Here is a 20,170-nt window from a genome sequence, read left to right as displayed (position 1 = left end):
GAAAATTTAGTTGGTCGTATTAAACTGGAATAAAGTGACATTTTGAAACAAGTTCTATTTCAGATGCTCAAATACACTGCCTTTAAAAGAAGCAGGAAGTAACTGATGCCCAGCCCATTAAGAACTCATTTGTCCAAGCCTGAAATCACTCTTCTAAGAATATTCCAAGAAGCAGGTTAAAGCAGATATTTAGGATGTTTATCATTAAAACAATGCTTTTCTTGCAGATAGGCAGCAGCTACTAGATGAATAAATTGTGGAAAGTGGACATGATTAAGCTTGTAAGAGATGAACTAGAGATATTCAACAAAATACAAAATTAGCACGCTTTCCAGGAATAATAAGCCATATAAATAAAAAACCAAAAGGCCACAGTTGCATTTAAAAATCTTACAGAATCCACAGGTAAAAAGTTCTATTTAACTAACTGAACAAACTATATCATTAAAATGAGTACTGCTGCATATGAAAACTGTAGAATTCAGAAGTTACTTGCTGCCTGAAATAACAAGTATTGAAAAGAATCCATTCTGCATTTACACTTAGCCTACACTAAAAATTACTAGAACTTTAACTTTTGATTTTTAATATACTATTCTTAATTTTAGTTTGTTAAAAGCTGTTGTATCTTTAGACAGGTGACACAAGAAGTGCAGGGGATTCAAACATCAAACATTCAAACAGTTTTTCTAGTATTTGAAGGCTTTGGAGTTTCTTAAGCCACTCTTGCATATACAAAGTCTTTTCTAGTCTCAGGAGAAAAAAACCCTGTATTTGATTTTCAAGTGACTGAGTACTACTAAATTAAAAACAAAGTAAAACTATCTAAAATCAACCCAATTGTGAACACTACAGCAGCACAACAGTTATCAGTCAAATACATGTGCATGTACCCATTTTAATCTGGAGAAAGCACATAACATAAGTAAAATGCATCCTGAAGGAGTGAAGACAAAGAAGTAATTCCTTCTCATTCTTAGTCTTCCTAGCTGCTGCAACAAGTAGTACAATAATTGAGAAACTGTCAGATAAGATCTAGGGCTGATCTACCATATCTATGTTATTTTTTTTCCCGACATAAAAGGACTGCCATGCACTCAAGCTTCTTTCCAGATCTTTGACACTACTTTCTTTAGCTGTTTATGGTTGAAATGTAACACACCTTGTTAGAAAACACCCTATTAAGTCCGGGGTATTTTTTTTTAAATCTCGCTTGAAAAATAGGTACTGTTTCTATGCTCATTAGCTACTTCTGTCCACTGGTCTAGGCTACTCATAACAGTTCTGAACTAATTTACAATAATATTTGTATTAAAAATTATTTTTGAAGAGGTAAAAACCAGTACATACTTCACAGCATTTGAATCCAGTGTTGCATAAAGGTAATACAAACATTTCATTCGTTCATTTGTTTCCAAGTTGTGAGGGACCATGTACTGAGCAAAAATGCGTTCAACAAGTAACCTGAAAAAAAGGATTGAGAAACTTTAGCTGTGAAGGAAGAACACAGTCTTGAATTGCTGAAACATTAAATCAAAAATTCTGAGACCTAGAGATCAGTTGTTGCATATGAAGATGGGGTTATTCAAAAACCTAAAGGTCAAGTTCTTTAACTTCCAATATAACTCAGTATAAATTAAACAGAAACTTATCCATGCAGAAGATGCAATATTAATGTTAGCAGTAAGATATTTAAGAGACAATGTTATCAAAATCAGATGTATTAATTTAGACAGGAATCAAACAATTTTGGAGAAAGATGTCTCTTAATTATCAATCCAATAAGATGTCACCATTTAATTTCACTATAGTTCAGTATTGGGGTAAAGTCATAAACTGACCCAAATAAACAGGCCTAAAATAAAAAAAAATACAAAAAAGAAACATCATGTTGATTATATGACACGTTATCATGAAGCCCAGAAGGAGCATTCAAATACTAGTCAGAAGAAGCTGACTTCCTTCCACCCTTCCCTGGCCCCTTCCCCAAGGGCTCAGTTTATGCCCTTTCTTTTGCTTCCTCAATAAAAATGCAGGTACATCCACAAGGGAATTATTAAAAGCTTCTGCATAAATTGAAGCTCCTTATTTGGAAACAGGAGAGAAAAGTTTGGGCCTGACAGTTATCCAGAAAAGACTATGAAGAAAAAACAAAAGGAAAACTAAGCCCACGTTGCTCTCCTAAATACCAGGAAGGTCCAAGACTGAGGTCCAATATGGAGGTCAGTTTTAACAGAGTAGAGCAAAAAGGTTAAAAAAAAAAATCATTTATGTTTAGGCTAGAAAAGAGAAGAAAATTCCTTATGCACAATTGGAGCAGGTGATCAAAACCCAAAACCCAGCTAGTTTAAAAAGATCCTGAAAATAAAGGAAAATGTGAGTGGGTAAAACTGGATCTGAAGTTCTGTCCATTTCCATGGTACTGTGAGATTGCTGATTTTGAGGATGACCTTTTGAGGTTTTGGATTTTTGAAAAGATGTGTATGGGTTTTCAACGCCATTTTTATATCAACATGCTGTGAAGGTCAAAAGCTCATTTCCAAAGTCAACAAGACAGCCTTGATTAGACAAAGCACACTAGTTCCCAAAATAGTTTCCCATGTGCAACTACCTATTTTTCAGTAACAACACTATATACAAAACTATAGCTGGTATGTCAGAGGCACTCCTTTCACCACAAATCTAGGAAAAGGTTCTAATTCACAGCTACTATAGTACAGAAAAACTAACCCTCTCCAGAGTGAGATGCTTTAACCATTGCCACGACATGTACTAGACTTATCTTTAAAAAAGGCAGGAACAACATGCAAATCTAAAGCAATATCATTAAAGCAATTTTACTTACTGAATTTTAAACCTAAAAATTAACAAGCTACTGAAATATAAACAACAATCTCCTTTACTGAAGCAGTGGTGAAGTACAACTAAAACTTTAAAAATATTTCAACCTATCTGACCCTTTAGAATCACTTTTGGCCCTAAAGTAAGAAATAAAACAATATATAATAAAGTAGAAGAAAGCAACACAGGACAACATTTGGTTTCAGTTATATAAGATTATGCACTGAATCAAAACATACAAGATTATCATTTCCTCCTTCTTATCAGCACTTAAGCACAAATGAAAAACAAATCTTCATAACAAGTTACCACTCTTATCCCCTTAATCACCTAGCTCTCACAACTGACTTACCGGTCATCAATACTGTTCTGATAATATATATGCAGAAGTTTATCTTTGATCCATGATATCTGTTTTGCAGCTTCTTTTCCTGCTTCTGACTGTAATGAATATTTCTTGTATATCTGTGCAAGTCCCATCATAGCTTCCTTCCTCACTCTCCACTTGAGAAAAAGAAATAATACCCAGTTTAGTAGTTCAAAACTGAAAAGACTGCAGAATTTCCTCTTAGGTATTTCATATTCTACACCAAAGTAACAATTTTATTCTCAAAGAAGTTAAATTGTGTTCTAAGTGCAACAGTTCCTCATTAGGACATATATTGCATCATATCTATTATGCTAAACTTTTCAACATCAGTAACACCATGCAAGTAAGCCTCTTGAATTTAGAATTACTACAAATTTAAGCCAACACCCTTGTGTTATGGCTGCAACAAGGAAACACGTCATCAAATATTAATTTTAAAATTAATATTTCATTTTAAAAGTTTGACATCAAACTTTTTTACTGCACTTTAACATAAGTAGCAAACCTTAGAAATTTTACATAATGCAACATAGTTAAACTAAATGTAAATAATATTCAAATTTGAAAGCTATTACACTGATTTGCAGTCTTCCAATGATCTAATTAAAAGTAGGTTAACTAGCTACGTCTGATGGTGGAACATTTTTCATCAGTAATCTACAATAAATTTTGAAACCTGTTTGCAAAATTTCTTAAGAAAAATGTCAGAACGTTTTACAAGGAGAACTAGACAACTGGAACAACATTGTTGTGTTGCAGCCTATTTATTTAAATCTACCATCATCTAACTAAAATCACAGTACAATAAAGAAGGTAGTACTCTAGTCAGGGGAAAAAGACGCCTCACTAAATAGATTGCTTCAAAATTTTACACATTATATTGGTTTTCATTTGTAATTTTAAAATTAGTACATCAATTTTTAAAAGCACTGCTTTTTAAAAAGCTGAACAGTTGAGAAACATAACACACAGCCATTATTGATACTAATTATGTCTTACCCGCTTGTCCAATGTTCGTTCTCTGACAAAATTTAGCAGGTGATCATTGACAAGCAAAAGATCTTTTTTAGCAGCAGTAACTATGGATACAATAACATCATGCCGTATGGCCTCCTCAGGATCATGTGACCTTACTTTCAGATATTCTGTAAAAAAAATTGAGTAAGTATTTCAGTGCAACTACTTTCCTCACTCTATACAGTACTGACAGAAGGAGAAAAAATTATTTACTTCCATTTGGAGCACCAGCAGTAAAAAACCAATAGTTTTCTCCAAGATTTACTGGAATGTCAGTAACACTTTGTATTTGCTTAGAATATCAAATATTTATTTGGCATTAATGAAGTAAGAATTATGGGGCTACATTTTTATTTTTATTATTTCTATAGTAGTTACATCATGTATACAGTAGCAACTATACTCTACAGTACACAGTAGAGCCAAGCAGGATTGGATCTGTAGTGTAGATCAAACAGTGCTTGAGAACTTGATAACCACACTATATACATTTTTAAGTCTTACATTAGGCTAAAGGTTACTCTTTTCCTGCAGACTTCATCACCTTTGGCTGCTGGAGCACATTAGATGCAGTCCTAATCACAACTTCTATATTATCCACAAGGAATCTAGTTCACATGCTCCAGGAATACTCCACAGTGTGAGCCATGTAAGCATTGTAAGCAGGGACAAATCATGTGACATACTTCAAACTACAATGCTTATTTAGACACATCCTAGTTTATTAATCTTAAAACACTTTTTCTAGGTTACTTTGTCCCACTGCTACTTGTTTGCTAACACCAATAATCTTATACTATCAACATTTTAAGACTTCTGCTTTTAGATGTCAAACAAGTTAGCTACCTACTGCCATTTTAGAAAGCTGCCAAATAAGATGGTAAAGTTCATGCATCTTTTTAGAAGTATGTATTTTCAGTTAATTTAGAGGCAGACACAGGTAGAAACATGCATACAGAAGTTATTAAGATCACAGTATGCTGCATACATCAGTGAAACACTGAGAACATTAAGAAACTTTGCCAATTCAAAGTTTACTCTGAATGAAGTAATCTGTTTAATGACCAGTGAAAATTTTCAAGTCTCATCTGAAATACTGGCCATTAACATTCCTGGTAACCAGCCCAAGTGTCAAAAGAGCACATCAAGAAATAAGGTTTCGCACTTATAGAGGTTATGAAATTTTAAATCCAAATGAGACCTTTTTTTTTTAAGTTTTGTTCTACAGGAACACAAACTAAAACAAATGAAAAATATCATCATTACACAAAACAATTCTGGTTTCAAACACAAGTGAGTCAGAGAAATTTTTCAACGATTTGACTTCTAAAAGTGCTGTGGGGAGAGAGAGAGGAGGGGCAAGCAAAATTACATTTCCCAGAGGATACCATTAGAGGGGGCACAAAGTCTTTTTGCAATACTAAAAAAAAACTAAATTGAAAACATAATTCTGATAATCAAAAAGGAAATATCTTTACCATTTCATTAAGGAAAGGTCCAGAACACTTTTTTTTTGGTTTGCTAGCTTAACAATACCATAACTATAGGATGACTCTAGCCTGCTTCTATTTGTGCCCAACTTGACAAAGGCTCAGCAAGCAGGAAAGCAATCCCATGCACCTCATAGTCCTTTAAATTCGCTCCTTAGACCAAACGGACAAAGACATTGCCTCCAAAAAATTACAAGTAAGAGCTTATTGATCAGGGAAGATACAGTCTCCAAACCAAACCAACCACTTCTCATTAATTAACACTTTATTCCATTAAGACATTGGGAGCAACAAATACTAAATGCTTCAATCGATGCCAGTTGCCTTCTTCCTCCAGAGGTCTTGAATTACAGGCTGTGTTTGATCTGACAGAGGTGAAACTGAAGCTGTGGTCACAGCTATCACAACCGCTTCCACGTTTTAGACAGTGGTTGTATAAGACTTACACATTTCAGCTTTGTGAGCTGAAGTCTCCACTCTGCACCCTAATTAATATGATCCCATAGTGCTTAACTTCAGCAGCAGTTGGGAATGTGACTACTATAGGAGAGGGAGAGTGATCTCTCTGGTTAAGGCATTCTTTATGGACAATCCCCTCAGCCTGAGAAGCATCACTGAAGGTGGGGACTCTGTGACCGATGACTCCAACATCAATTAGGTCCTCCACATCTGACTGTTACATAGGATTACAACCGACCTTCTTGACTTTTTCAGGAGCCTTAAAATAGTATTCTAATGTTATAATAAACTGATACCTGTTAAGTCTTTTGCCAGGTCGGGATGGTTCATAAGGCAGTGACTTGCAAATTTCACACATTCAAGACGAATAGGTACATGGATATCATTAAACCTGGTTTGAAACAAGACAATGCATTGCAAGAACAAAAATATTACTTTTGACCAAAGCCATTTGTTCATTTCTACACATTCTCAAATATTTCTGAAAATATTTTTTATGCTTCCTATGCACAGTTACATGAATAAAACATCCCTGATTTCACAGTATTAAGTAGACTCTCTACAGTTTAAGAAAAAAATTCTTGTACTCATTTATTATTTCATGTTCTGAATGTGAAAAGAAATATCCCCTCCTGGTACAAATGAAAAACTCCTAGTCAGATTAAAACTATTCATTAGAAAGATGTTCGATACATTTTAACTATTTTCTGTAATGCTCCATATAATTAACCATAAACTATGTATAAGCAACTAAAAGTTTTATAAGTGTGATATTCGTCCCCTTCTTAAACTGTATGACAGACAGCAAACAAATAAACATCTAGTGTACTACAAATTTCTTCTGAGATGGGTCATTTAACAAGATTTCCTTTTGAAACACTGAATTAAGTTTGATGCTTGAAAACTAGTATTTTCTCATTTTTACTTTTTATATAAGTAATTTTGCAATAAAACTATTGATGCAATTAGTTACAGACAAGAGCTTTGAAAAATTAAACGCATTTTCAAGCTCTCCTCAAAATGCTTCATTTTAAACAAATTAAAAACAAAATTTTAGGACATCGTTGCTGTTGAAATGCTTATTTACCAAATAAATAAATTTTAAGGAATAACTGCTGTAGTAAAAGGCAGGTATGTTTTCAAAATAAAGAGGTTTTAGAATGCTTCCTTCAATAACACAGCTATTAAAACTTTGTGAAAATCCCTGAAAGAAGTAAATGCATCTATATGATTCATAACTAGTCAAAAACAGTAATTATGAACACTCTGCACATATTCACATTATAATGCAATGAAGTACTTTCCTTTGGGCCGAATGAGATGTGGTATTTTTTGATGACATTCCACGTTTAAATAGTTATATACTTTCAAGCAAAATATCTTCCTTCAATTAAGTTTCTTATACTTTCAAAAGTAGCATTTCTTTGAAAACTCAGGTTTTGATACAATTCAATGTTACATTATAAACTACTGCGTTTGTATTAAATTTTAGAATTTATCCTCATTTACTAGAATCAAAAACATTTTCATCATAGTAGCCATACTTAAGTTTCTCCTGACTACAAGCTCCAGCTTATTTTCTATATCAAACTGGCAGAATATTTCAAAAACAAAAGACTAAGTATGTTTGCCGCATTGTAAATATTACAGTTCTTTTAATGTTCCCTTAATAATTAAAAAAATTGAAACTAGCATACAAAGACTGTACATAAAAGCCTCAAAAGCAGTTCTAATATCACCTGATACTGCAAATGTCATTTGATGTTGTTTTTTAATTAATCTATCATTGAATAGTTTCACTTCTGAAGAAATTAAAATACAGCATTCATTTTTCTTGACAATGGCAATAAAGATAGTTGAAAAAAATGAACTTGTAAGGGGGATGATTTGTAAATGCTCACTCTGGAGAATGACAGATGTAGAAAATATATGTAAAATTGCTTTAGCATTACCTGTCAGATTTCAGATAAAGCAGCAAAAAGGAATTCACACTTAGTTGTCACTTAAAAAAAAAACACAACCAACCAAACAACCTGAACTGAACTTCATTGAATATTTTTCCCTCCCTAGACAGGGAACTAAGCCAGAACATACCTTCCCAGGTAGCACTGCCAAAGTGGTTTGTTTTGGGATGCCAACTCCGAATCCTTTGCCCCAAACATTTTTGCTAGAAGTTTTACAACCTGCAGACGTTCTTCATTGTCATTGCTCTGGAAAATGAACAGATCTTAAAATTAAAAAAGAAAACTAAACCAAAAAATAGAGTTCTGTTTTGTACAGTTTTTACACCAATACACTTCCAGAAATATCAAAAATACAGATCAACAGACTTCTCATGTATACAAACACCTATCTCAAAACAAAAAACTCTCACTATTTTTGTGAGAGGACAAAATAATAAAGGCAGTCAAAATGAAAAACAATGTAGAGAAAAAAAAACAGTGCGAACAAAGCCTAGCAAAAAATACACATATAAATGCATCTTTTTAACCCTTACAGATTACAGATTGTGTTAGGAAATCTGATGTACAAGCTTACACAGGTTCAGATACAACATAATACAAAACTTATTCAACGTTTGTCTGCACATAAAAGGTTTACAGTTCTCTAGAACAGTCCTTAACTAAAAAAAAAAAAATTATTTAAAAATAACACTTTTTAGAGAGAAACAGTTTAAGTACCCAAGATTGAGATCCACGGGATCTAGTCCTGTATTTAAGCCTATTTTTAAAAATGCTGAGGTACAACAGATACTTTTCTTTCGTATTTAAAATTAGCACTAACAGAGATAAAACAAGGCCTTCTCCAGTGTATTTTCATTATCATTGCTTTGTATTACATTTGTTTAATACAACAAACAGTATTTGAAGCTTAATACATAGTCTAGAAATGTAAGCTAACATCTGTGCAATTAGCATGTACTTACTGTTCACCAATTTATTTCCTTTGCTTATTAAAGGGAAGAACCATAACTAGTTGGAACAATTCTTTGAAAAGGGAGTAGCTAAAATTAGTGGACATTTATTAGATATTATTCATCCCTTATTATTTCCAGCTTTTTTTCCCCTGGTAATAAAGACTTAAAAATACTGTTCTTTTTTACCATCTTTGAACAAGAAAGAGGAGTACAATATAGCTGTCAGAGTTCTTTGATACAACACCACAGTTTTAAAGACAAACTATTTCTCCTGATTCAACACCATAAGAGGGCTGAAAAGTTTGCCAGCATGTCCTTTTAATTCAGATTCCTAAGAACAGTAAAAGCAGCCGTAAAATATTTAAAGTAATAGAGCAAGAGAAGTTCAGGAAGCAGTAATTTCTAACACTGATACGTTTCTACATTACATTTTTAAATACACTTTAGTATTAAGTATCGGAAGCATTAATAGCAAATCCATTAATATGTTTTTTTTGTAGTTGACTAATTTTTTCCAATTAACATTCAGATTGACATTACTGGAAGCCTTCTACAACCTCCTCCTCTTAATCTGCCATAAATAATATTGTTTTTTCTTGATGAGTTTCAGCTATTAAGTGTCCATTACACTACAAATTCTTATTCTGTGGCCTCATGGTTAAGAATTTTTCTTTTTCTTTTTTTTGGTAGTCTGTATTAGTCCAACCTCCATGACTCATATCCCATCCACTCCTGCTTAAATGAACAAAACATTAAAAATATTAAGCATCTCTGAATTTTTCTAGGTAACCAACACAGATCCACAGCAAGACACTCCAGAGAGTGGAAGGAAGGTGGGGGGGTGGAAGAGTTGGGAACACATTATTTAAGCCTGTTTTTACACAGCCAGGAATATAGGAAAAAAGTCAACCAAACAAAACCCCAATCAGAAACATAGGGGGGGAAAAAAGTCAAACAAACAAAACAAAAAACTGCCCACAAAACAACAACAAAAACCTAAAATATCCTTAATGAATTAGCTGCAGAAGCCTTTATTGTATCAGCCACTAATCCAATTATAAGACAACCGACTTGTGTTTCTAGTCCTGTTGTAGAAGGAACAAATATTTTGTGATTATGGACCAAGAATATTTGGTACTTTGTAAATCTGTGCCCTGATGTTCGTCTCCTTGAAATATTCTTAAATAAGCTCCTAAAAGGTAATAAAAATCAATCATTACTTCTTATTGAATGAACGAATCACTGTTACAGTCCTTTATTCTACTTTAATCTATACACTTTTTATGAGGGAAGGGAGTTTATTATGGTATCATAAACTCTGAAAAAAATCTTAATCCTTCTCCATTCTATGAGACATTGTGTACTTGAAGAGTCACACCCTTCACCTCCTTTTTTAGTTAAATCCAGCACTCTGTTTAATAGCGTTCCATCATGATTTGTCAATAAAAATTGACACTGAACATTGACATTTTCAGTTTCCCATACACGTTCCCAAGACACAGGCAGCTGGTTTTTCTGTCGAGACATTGGGATCTGTCACTAACAGCAACTGAAGTCAGTCAGATTGTTACCACTACTGAGTCCAAAAGAATAGGCAGCATTAAAGATCTGGAGGGATTTGGGAACAGAAGCGGACACATAACCTGAAATTCGCAAAAAATTTTAACTACCATCTCCAGGAAAAAAGGCAGCTCTACAATAACAGAAGTCAAGCTTTTATTGATTTTATTCATTACATCATATTTGCCTAGTAATGCAGTAAGATAAAAACTTAAGCCCCATTACAGTTATTTCCCAAATACTCCATGAGCTTTTAACTCTCCTGAACTTTCAAGTGTTATTCACTTTCTGCAACAGACATTTCTAAAATTCATATATTAAATCTGAATGAAGAAATATCAGTTACCTTTACAAGTTGACCTACAAATAATACTTTTTACTTCTTTCCTGAACCAGTAATGCTTCTGTGTCAGTGTTAGATCTCTAAATACACCACCTTAAAATGCCAAGATCAGGCACAAATGACTGACCCTCACAGAAGAGGTTAAATGAATCTCAGTGCTCATTCTGCTGCTAATTCCCCAGATTCCTTTCCAAAATCAGGTAAAAAAATAAATAATCACTGGTAAGAAGGAACTACGATTTGACACAGCTTTCACAGAGCTTAGGAACAGAGTTCTGCCCCCTGAGAACACAGAAGTTTTCCTTTACAAATATCTATAAAGGTGTGGTGAGTTGACCCCAGACAAGAGCCAAACACCCATCCAGCCTCTCACTCTCCTCTCCTGTACAAAGACAGGAAGGGAAGAGAAGGAACGTTAAAAGGCCCATGGATCAAGATAACAACAGTCTGACAGGTAAAGAAAAAGCTGTGTGTGCAAACACAGCAAAAAGAGAAATTCATTCACTACATCCCATTCACAGGGAGATGTCCTGGCAGTGCCTGGAAAGCAGGGTCTCCGCTTGCATAGTGCTTGGGAATACAAACACCATGAGTACAAACAAACCCTTTCTCCTCCTTCCCCTGACCTTTTACAGATGAGTATGTGTCCCCTCTCAACTTCCTGCACTGCCTCAGCATACTTGGGCGGGAAAGGAAGGGCAACACGCAGAGAAGCTTTTACCTTTGCCTTCACTGTTGTAGCAAAATGACAAGGTGTTGAACACCAGGTGGCCATGTCGTTTAGATCCAAAAAAGTAAATATGTTCAATGGTGTCACTGAGACACTTAAACTCTTTTACAAGTTTCATACTAGGAGTTTCTTAACACCTCTAAACATGGTCAAAAATATATTTTATCCAGGAAAGCCCCTGGATTTTACCCACACTCAGAGACAGTCTAGAACTTCCATAAGACCCTAAACCTATGAAGATAAACCAGGAGGCTTCCTGCCATAAAGAGTTCAAATAAGTTCAGGGAGACGGAGAGCAAGAGATTTGGATTCTGTGAGCTAATGAGTTACAAACACATAGATGTCTGTTCACATCCTCAAACTCCCATCAGTCACAGAGGCTGAGAACAAGGCAGCCCAATCAATTGGAAGGCAGTGGAGATGGTTCAGTGAAGCTCACCTGGTGGTTAGGAGAAAACCACCATCACTTCATTTTCAAAATGTGCCACAAAAATCATAGGATTACAGAACCATTAAGGTTGGAAAAAAATTCAAGATCATTGAGTCCAAACATTAATCTAGCACCACCATGTTCAGCTGCCTTGCCAATTTTCACCTGCTGTATGGCCTTAAGGGTTTCTCCCAAAGTGGGGGCAATATCCAATTCATTCTTCACCGGTTGTTGTGAGATGGACTGAATTGCTGAGTCTTGAACTACACGACTAGTACTGAAAAGAGTCTGAAAGTGTTCAGACCAACAATTCAGAATGGAGCTTTTATCTGTTAGAAGCGTTTGACCATCTGCGTTGAGTAGAGGGCTTTGGACCTGGTATGTAGGTCCATATGCTGTTTTCAGGGCCTCATAGAATCCTTTGTGATCACCCGTATCTGTGCATAATTGAGTTTTTTCAGCTAGATCGATCCACCACTTGTTCTGGATGTCACGGAGTTTCTGTTGGAGCTTGCTGCACGTAATGCGAAAGGCTGCTTTTCTTACGTGACAGGAAGGCAGTGCAAGGTGTGCTTGATGAGCAGTTCTCTTCTTTCTCAACAATTCCTGGATCTCTTGATTGTTTTCATCAAACCAGTCCTTGTTCTTCTTGAAGGAGAACCCTAAGGATTCTTCAGAGGACTGCAGGATGCTGTTTTTAATATGGTGCCAGAGTGTTTCAGGAGAGGGATCTGTAGAATCTATAGAATGATTTTCGAGCGTAGTTTGAAGATTTGCCTGGAATCTGTCTCTCATTGTGGCTGATTGGAGATTGTTAACTTGGAGTCTTCTCCTTGGGATGCTGCCCCTTTTAGGTTTGAACTTAAGATTGAAGTTAAGTTTGCAGCACACAAGCCGATGGTCTGGCATTCTGCACTGGGCATCACACAGGTATGGTGGACATCACGAATATCCCTCCGTCGCACCAAGACATAATCAATGAGATGCCAATGCTTAGATCTAGGATGCAGCCAGGTTGTATTCAGACTATTTTTTTGCTGAAAGATAGTGTTGGTGAAGGTGAGCTGTTGCTCCGCACAGAATTCTAGCAGAAGTCGACCATTATCGTTGCAGTTTCCAACACCATGCTTGCCTAATGCTCCTTTCCAGGCTTCAAAGTTCTTTCCTACTCTGGTGTTGAAATCACCAAGGATAATGATCTTATCATCTACAGGAACCTTTTGGGTAAGGTGGCGCTGGTCAGAGTAAAATTTATCTTTTTCAGCAGGGTCAGCTTGGAGAATTGGGGCATATATACTAAAGAGGACAACATGTTGCTTGTTGTGTAGTGGAAGGTGTAGGGAGATAATGCGGTCAGAATGAGTTTTTGATCATGAAGCCAACTCCTGAGAGATGCCTTTGGGTATTAGGTTTACCTGACCAAAAGAGTGTAACCAGCACCGTGTTCTCTAAGGCTGCCTTCCTCATGGAGACAGACTTCACTGAGAGCAGCTATGTCGATGCTGAGACGTGATAGTTAGTGGGCGATTAGGGCAGAGCAACGCTCAGGGTGTCCACTATTCGCAGAATCAAGAATGGTTCTGATGTTCCAGCATGCTAGAGTCAGTTTGGTTACAGCTCTGGAGGCAGGTGTATGCCTTTGAGTCTTGATCTTTGTGTGACCGCATTAGTAGGAGATGCCCGTTGGCTGCAGTTAACCAACCAGGTGAAATGTGGAGATGAGCTTTGTTTAGGCCACCTTTTCTAGGCCCCTCTCCGAGTGGAGCAAGCAGTGCTGTCCTTGAAAAGGCTGCCTGGTCGTTCAGGGTGCTGCCTCAAGAGACTGTCATCTCCGGTCAGTCTCAAATGACCAATATCCTGAACCGCCTGCATGCAGGGTTGGGTCTGTGGCTTCCAGTGCACCTTTCACCTGCTGTTTCAACCCTCGCCATCACTGCAGAGCTCTGTGAATGTGGGTAATGCCTTCAAGCCTGCGCAATGGATTTTTTAGGTGAGATGCAGTATGTGCGGAACTGGGCTCACCCTTTAATCCTAAAGTTCATATGTCAGGGCCGAGCGACCTTGGACGGTGGCAGTGAGGTCCTCAGGACGTAAATTTTATTGGTGTCCTCCTCTTAGATGGATGGCCTTACAGGGCTAAGCAAGTTCTATCTGCCTCGATTTGGGATGAGAGTTGTCCTTCTCCTAGGATGACTGCCAGAAGGCTAACGAGCTCATCCTGCCTAAGGATGTATTGTATCTGACCCTACAGTTTTGACTTGTCTGGCATGGGCGACCCTACCGAAGGCACATACCATCGCCAGCATAGCTCACAACCACATAGGGTTACACAGGTTACATTCCTACTATTAAAACAATTAGGGCAAGTCTTACACTTCCTACTTTTCTGCCACATCTATATTCAATCCCAAGGAAATATCCAGGAACAACCCTTTGTCCTGACCACCCTTTCAGGATGTAACAAATATATCCAGAACATACCGAATCTGGGCAGTAGCCGCAGGTGTGCCAAAAACAAACAAACCAACAGAATCATTCTGGCCCCCGTACCCACCCAGAGCTCAAGTACCTCTCAAGGCCCTAGCCTAGCTGAGACCCCCAACCCCCCAGAGGAAACCATTATCCACCCTGACCTTATTCTCCCCCCACCGTGTTACCTCATATTTTCCCACGCACGGCTTACCTGCGACACTTCATGCAGTGCTGCCCCGCCCACCCACCAGCCAATCCGAGGACCCCCATGGCCCGCCTGGCACCCTTCCCCTCCCCCAAACCGGACTGGTAAACCTCTGTGTGCTCCGAGGCTTCCCCTCTCCTCTCTCACGAGGGCACAAAGACACGCTGGCGAAGCTCCCTCTCTCCTTTTCCCTGCTGGAGGCAGCCCCGTGCAGGCCCGCGGGTGGCCCTGGGCCGCGTGGGTTCTGGGGGGGGTGCCCCCACGGCCACCGTGAGGGCCCCCTCAAGTCAAGAATACCAAGTTTTAGCATCCTCCAAGAACAGAAGGTGGTTTTCAAAATTGGAACAACCAGGACCAAGAGCACCTTTTTTTTTTTCCCTCTTCAATATTACCAGAATGGAAGGCAGTAGGGCAGCCTTTGCAATCATGAAACAGGTGTACATACAACAAACTTCATAGATTTCAGTCTGTCCTCAGACAGAATTCATAAGCCCAAGCAGAATACAGATTCACCATAAGCCAAGCACATCCATGGCAGAAGCCTGGGCGTGACCTCCCACTAAGCCAAGTTACAGTTCTTTGTAGGTGATTAGCTGAAGTGGTTGGTAGTTGGAGATACTGGACACGTGATCTGCCAATAACAGCATACTGTTGAAACTTCAACAACTTCCAACAAAGCAGGACCAGAAATCCCACATCACATCATTGTTTTCTGAGGCCTAATTGTTATTTCCCAATTTATTTTGAAGTCCTGTGCCCTACTGAGTTGACCTTCATTGTTCTTCAGCCTTTACATGACAGGGTCAGTAAAAAAATAAAAAAAAAAAGTTTAACATTTCTACGAAAGCTACCATTTATCATTTTCTACAGGCAAAAAGACTTTTATACAATGTCAAAATAATTTAAAAAGAACAGCTCTTGGAAAAAATGGCTCAAACTATTAACAAAATACTTTAAGAAATTGATTTATTTCTTTCAGATTAAATTTCATTGAAATTATCAAAAATACTGTATTCTATTCAAACTCATGTAGAGTTTTCCAAGTTTCACCTGAAACCAAGCTTGCATCTCAGCTTTAAAGTGAACTAGAACACTTGGTGTCTTGCTCCAATAAGTCTACTATGAGTGTACTTCATCTGGCCAAAATTGTTTCTCACTTACTGCTTTGAAAGCCAATTAAAAAGAAAAAGTACATTTTCAAAAACACAGAGAAGAATTATTCACTTTATCTTTGAAAAGCACAGATCCTATGTCACCTTCCGTGTGTTCAGCGCATGCAAGATGAGATCATTCTGGCACATCTCCACAACTCAACTGCTCAGACAGTCACAGCTTTCCTTCAATACTGGACACAAGGGGAAAATTTATCACCATGAGAGCAATCAGCCATTGGAATAATTTCCCCAGGGAAATGGTAGATTTCCCAGTGCTGGACATTTTAAGATGCAGCTAGGTCCCTTCCAATCTGGCATTCTATGATTCTATGATCATCTGCTAAGGTGTAATACCAATCTCCTCAGTTGCAAAGTAGCAATATGAGATCTTGTAATATAGTAACTGGTCCACTACCCCATAAGCATTATTGGAATATTTGCTGTTATCACAACTGTGGATTCTAGAGCTATATCTCATAGAACAAAAACTGGATGTTTCTGTGAAACTATGTATTTGACCTAAATATACCTCAGAAACTTTTACTTCAATACCTACTACTAGACTTGCTAATTCAAAAAAGACATCGGTATTAAAATATGAGAGTCAATGAAGGAGGAGGATGACAAAACCTGCAGTTTTAAGTGGACCTAAAGATGGGAAAGGTACTGCAATTACGTACTATGAAAAAGGATATGGAGGCAGTTAAGATTAAATATCCTGAATAAAACCTTCAGCTGCAGAAGTACTGCTTTTATTGGACTGAGAATGATAATTGTTTGCCATCTGTAAGAACAGGAATGAAAGGCTAAAAAAGGTCTACTTCAAAGACACAGACAGCAAGCAGTAAACTGAAGCCTATTTCTTCCGGAAACATGAATGGAAAGATAAAAGCAATTAAAAGAACCTCATCTAACAAATGCAGCATGCCTTCCTACCAACAGTATGGAAAAATAATAGGCATAAACAAAGCCATTATGACTATAAAAATTGCAATAAGAACAGGCCAAAGGTGCTACAAATCTAAACTCTGTCCTCAATAATAAAAATGCATGCAAATTTAGAAATGACCAATTACACATTAGCCCTCAAGTTTAATAACAGATCACTTTCAAACACAGAAATACTACACTAATCAAAGTCCCCACTTCCACGGAAACCCTGCAGAATGACAGAATACAAGCAGTGCAGGATAAAGGGAATACCAACTGTATTGCATTTCTCCAAGTGATGGAGACACTCTGGAAAGGAAGCCAAAAAGAAAAATACTCATTAAAATAGTTAGCACCAGCTATCCTCCAGACATATGAAATAATCCTGAAAAATCATAAAAGTCATCGCAGCAATTACTACAAGACATTTTTATGCATTCCAATTCTCTGTTTACACTTATCGCAGAACTACTATTTGGACAACATTGTTAGTATGTCAATATATATACTCAATATATTAAGTCTTTCATAATAAATAATACAGTAAACCCAGGAATAAAACAGGTCAAATTTTCAGGTCATCCAAAAATGAAGTTATTGCTTGAAAGATACAAGCCAAAAAATCTACCAATCAAATCCTAAATATATGCATAAATGCACTGTAGGTTAATAAATCTGAAGTTAAATTATGCTTTTTGAGGGCTTTAAGGAATAAATGAGTATTCCTTTAAACAATGCAGAGAAAGTATAATTTACATATAAGTATTAGTTTTATATGCCAAAGAATTTGATGAACTTCTCAGAAAAAAAACCTAACACATTAATAGTCAAAGCATACACATTTCAAATATAGAGAAAGGATAAGAAGTGTTTACCTTAAGTTTGAATTCAAGCTGTGGTAGAACAGAAAGTAAGAGGTGACTGTCAATATTGTATAATTCCAGAATCAAGTCAAACACATGCTCTGACAGGTCACTAATTGATGTTTTACCAAGCATGAGGACCTGATTGAAGAACTGGAAAATAAAACAGCACATATCAACAACAAGAGTGTATACAGACACTTCTCCAAATCTTATGCTTGTCAACCACTAAATTTATCTTCTAATCTTACAACATTAATTTCACTACTATAAAAAAAAGGGGAGGTAGCACATGTAGATCAGAATTCTGAAGTAGAAATCTTAAAATATCACTGTTTTGTATTCATTATTATACATAGAGGAAAACACATTAAAAGTGATGTTTAGTTTACCCCAGTAGGTCTACAATTAACTTAAGAAACACAACTTTAGAGGAGTTCCAGTGCATCACATCTTTTTATAATGTGACTATATTTAGAGTTATTTCACTATTAAGGACCGTCACTTCAAAAGTATTCTAACATTTAGTCAAAACAAGGCTGAAACAACTGGTTAACTACTACATTTAACAGCTGACAGGTTAAGGAGTTGAAAGTAAAAGCACAGGAATCAATAACTGACTGTTCCAGAATTTGTTTTAAAAGCTGTAAAGCAATTATTCTTTCTTGGTAAACTTGACAAGTTTGAGGGAAAATGCATACTTCTCATTAAAGAAAATAATTCCACACTACTTTCAACTATGTCCTCTCAGATGTGTAAGAAGGAATACATTACCCTCTACTCATTAGGGGGAGGATATAATTTGGAACATTTTTCTTCTCTTTGGGTTAAAACCATGCGCAAGTGTGCCTAAACAAATTACCCCATTTCCACCTGCCACTAAGACAACAGAACACGTTTAACTGGGACTTCAGTTTTCTACTTCCAAACTTGGGACAGACAAACATCACAACACTCTGTACCTGACAAAGTTAATCATATCAGTAAAGAAACTAAAAACTCGAAAGCTACCAGTTTCTAAAGTTATAGAATGAACCCCCAACAAGTGATGCAGTAGAAAAAGTCAACAGTTCACGCAGTAATGACTAGAAAATAATAGAAAAGTGCATTTCATGAGCAGTTAAAGACTGCCTTCCAGAAACATTTTGTTTTTCTGGATACATAGTTGCCTGAAATGTATACATTCCTGTTTAGGCAACTAACTGTTACTGTGTTTTTGATGTGTTTGAAGAAAGAAAATTTTCAGAACAGCTTATTTCTCACTCATGGGAAACAAAGAACAGAAGACACCATGTACGTTCTTTCCATGAACAGAAGATTCTTATTGACTTATTGACTTATAGACTTCCTTAAAGCTCACAAAATGTCACCCAGTTTGTAATCTAACCTTACAGATGAACGTTAAAAACACACATAGCAACACCTTCCCAAACAGCAGGTTAGAAGTAAGAGTTTTCACTGAAGATTTTCTAAAATCTTAGGAGGTATCACTTTCCAAGTACCACAAACATTATAAGTCTGAAAGCAATAGAAAGCAGTGAAGATTTGCTATTGTCTTCAAGCTCCTGAGGTTTTGGATAGATGTCATGAGACCTGCTAAATCCTCAACTACTAAAAAAGAAATAGTCTTTTCTATTGTACAACTTAAGTTGGAGCATAATCCTGTCTGATCTTTACTTCCTCTCATCCATTTCTAGTACAGTGGCAATGATGTCTACACTCAACTTGGCTACAATTCTCTATGCACTCGGTTTTCTTCCCTCCTACCTATTCTTAGATTGTTTCCTATTCCCATTCATATAATAACAGCATTACAATATTGCTCTATCTTCACTTCTCTCGGCTTCTAAATAGTCTCATCTCATCGCTAAAGGACGAATTTTGCCACACAAACAATGTGTTTATATATTTTTATCAGAACAATACATTTAAATACATTTGGTCTTCCAGTCACTCTAAGGATTGACTTTCAAGGTCTTCTAAAACAGTAGAAAGTAAACTATCCATTGCATTTCACAAATCAAAATTATTATAGGCTTAGTAGATTATATATAGTAAAGAATTAGACTCAAAAGGACAGGTTACGCAGTGTTTCATTAATACAATAATTCTTTCAAAGAAAATTGAGAGTCTGTAAAAAGTTGCAATTCATTCTTTTTATAATACAGCTCAGTTAAAAAAAAATAATTTCCATATTTGTCTACAGTCTTCACTTACATTAGTAATGTATGGTTCAATGGCTTGCGCTGTCCTCTTTAGTAAAGCCTTTGCCAAATCATAGGCTTGCTTGTTTAGATTCTGAGAAAGAAAAAAAGAAAACAAAACAGAAATTTTTTAAGCACATGCATTAATCCTAAAAATAAATCTCAGAATTTAAAGGTTACATGTA

The 20,170-nt window shown here is 36.4% G+C and overlaps 1 protein-coding gene across 5 annotated transcripts in view; it reads right to left on the bottom strand.

Moving 5' to 3' along the window:
* Positions 1 to 20,170, bottom strand: part of PDS5B (PDS5 cohesin associated factor B) — a 77,754-nt gene that overhangs the window by 41,526 nt on the left and 16,058 nt on the right. For all 5 annotated transcript variants that reach the window (XM_018071253.1, XM_018071255.1, XM_018071254.1 and 2 more), the window contains exons 6-12: positions 19,999 to 20,079; positions 17,794 to 17,934; positions 8,272 to 8,387; positions 6,474 to 6,568; positions 4,211 to 4,356; positions 3,194 to 3,345; positions 1,351 to 1,464 (exon numbers count right to left, since the gene is read on the bottom strand). In XM_018071253.1, the coding sequence (XP_017926742.1) occupies positions 1,351 to 1,464; positions 3,194 to 3,345; positions 4,211 to 4,356; positions 6,474 to 6,568; positions 8,272 to 8,387; positions 17,794 to 17,934; positions 19,999 to 20,079 (845 nt within the window). The remainder of the gene's footprint in view (positions 1 to 1,350; positions 1,465 to 3,193; positions 3,346 to 4,210; positions 4,357 to 6,473; positions 6,569 to 8,271; positions 8,388 to 17,793; positions 17,935 to 19,998; positions 20,080 to 20,170) is intronic.

The sequence above is a fragment of the Manacus vitellinus genome, unplaced genomic scaffold (genome assembly GCF_001715985.3).
Source record: "Manacus vitellinus isolate BGI_N305 unplaced genomic scaffold, ASM171598v3 scaffold_2_pilon, whole genome shotgun sequence".
Lineage (NCBI taxonomy): Eukaryota > Metazoa > Chordata > Aves > Passeriformes > Pipridae > Manacus > Manacus vitellinus.
The sequence above is the reverse complement of the archived record's forward strand: the minus strand, read 5'-3'. Positions and strand labels throughout refer to the sequence as shown.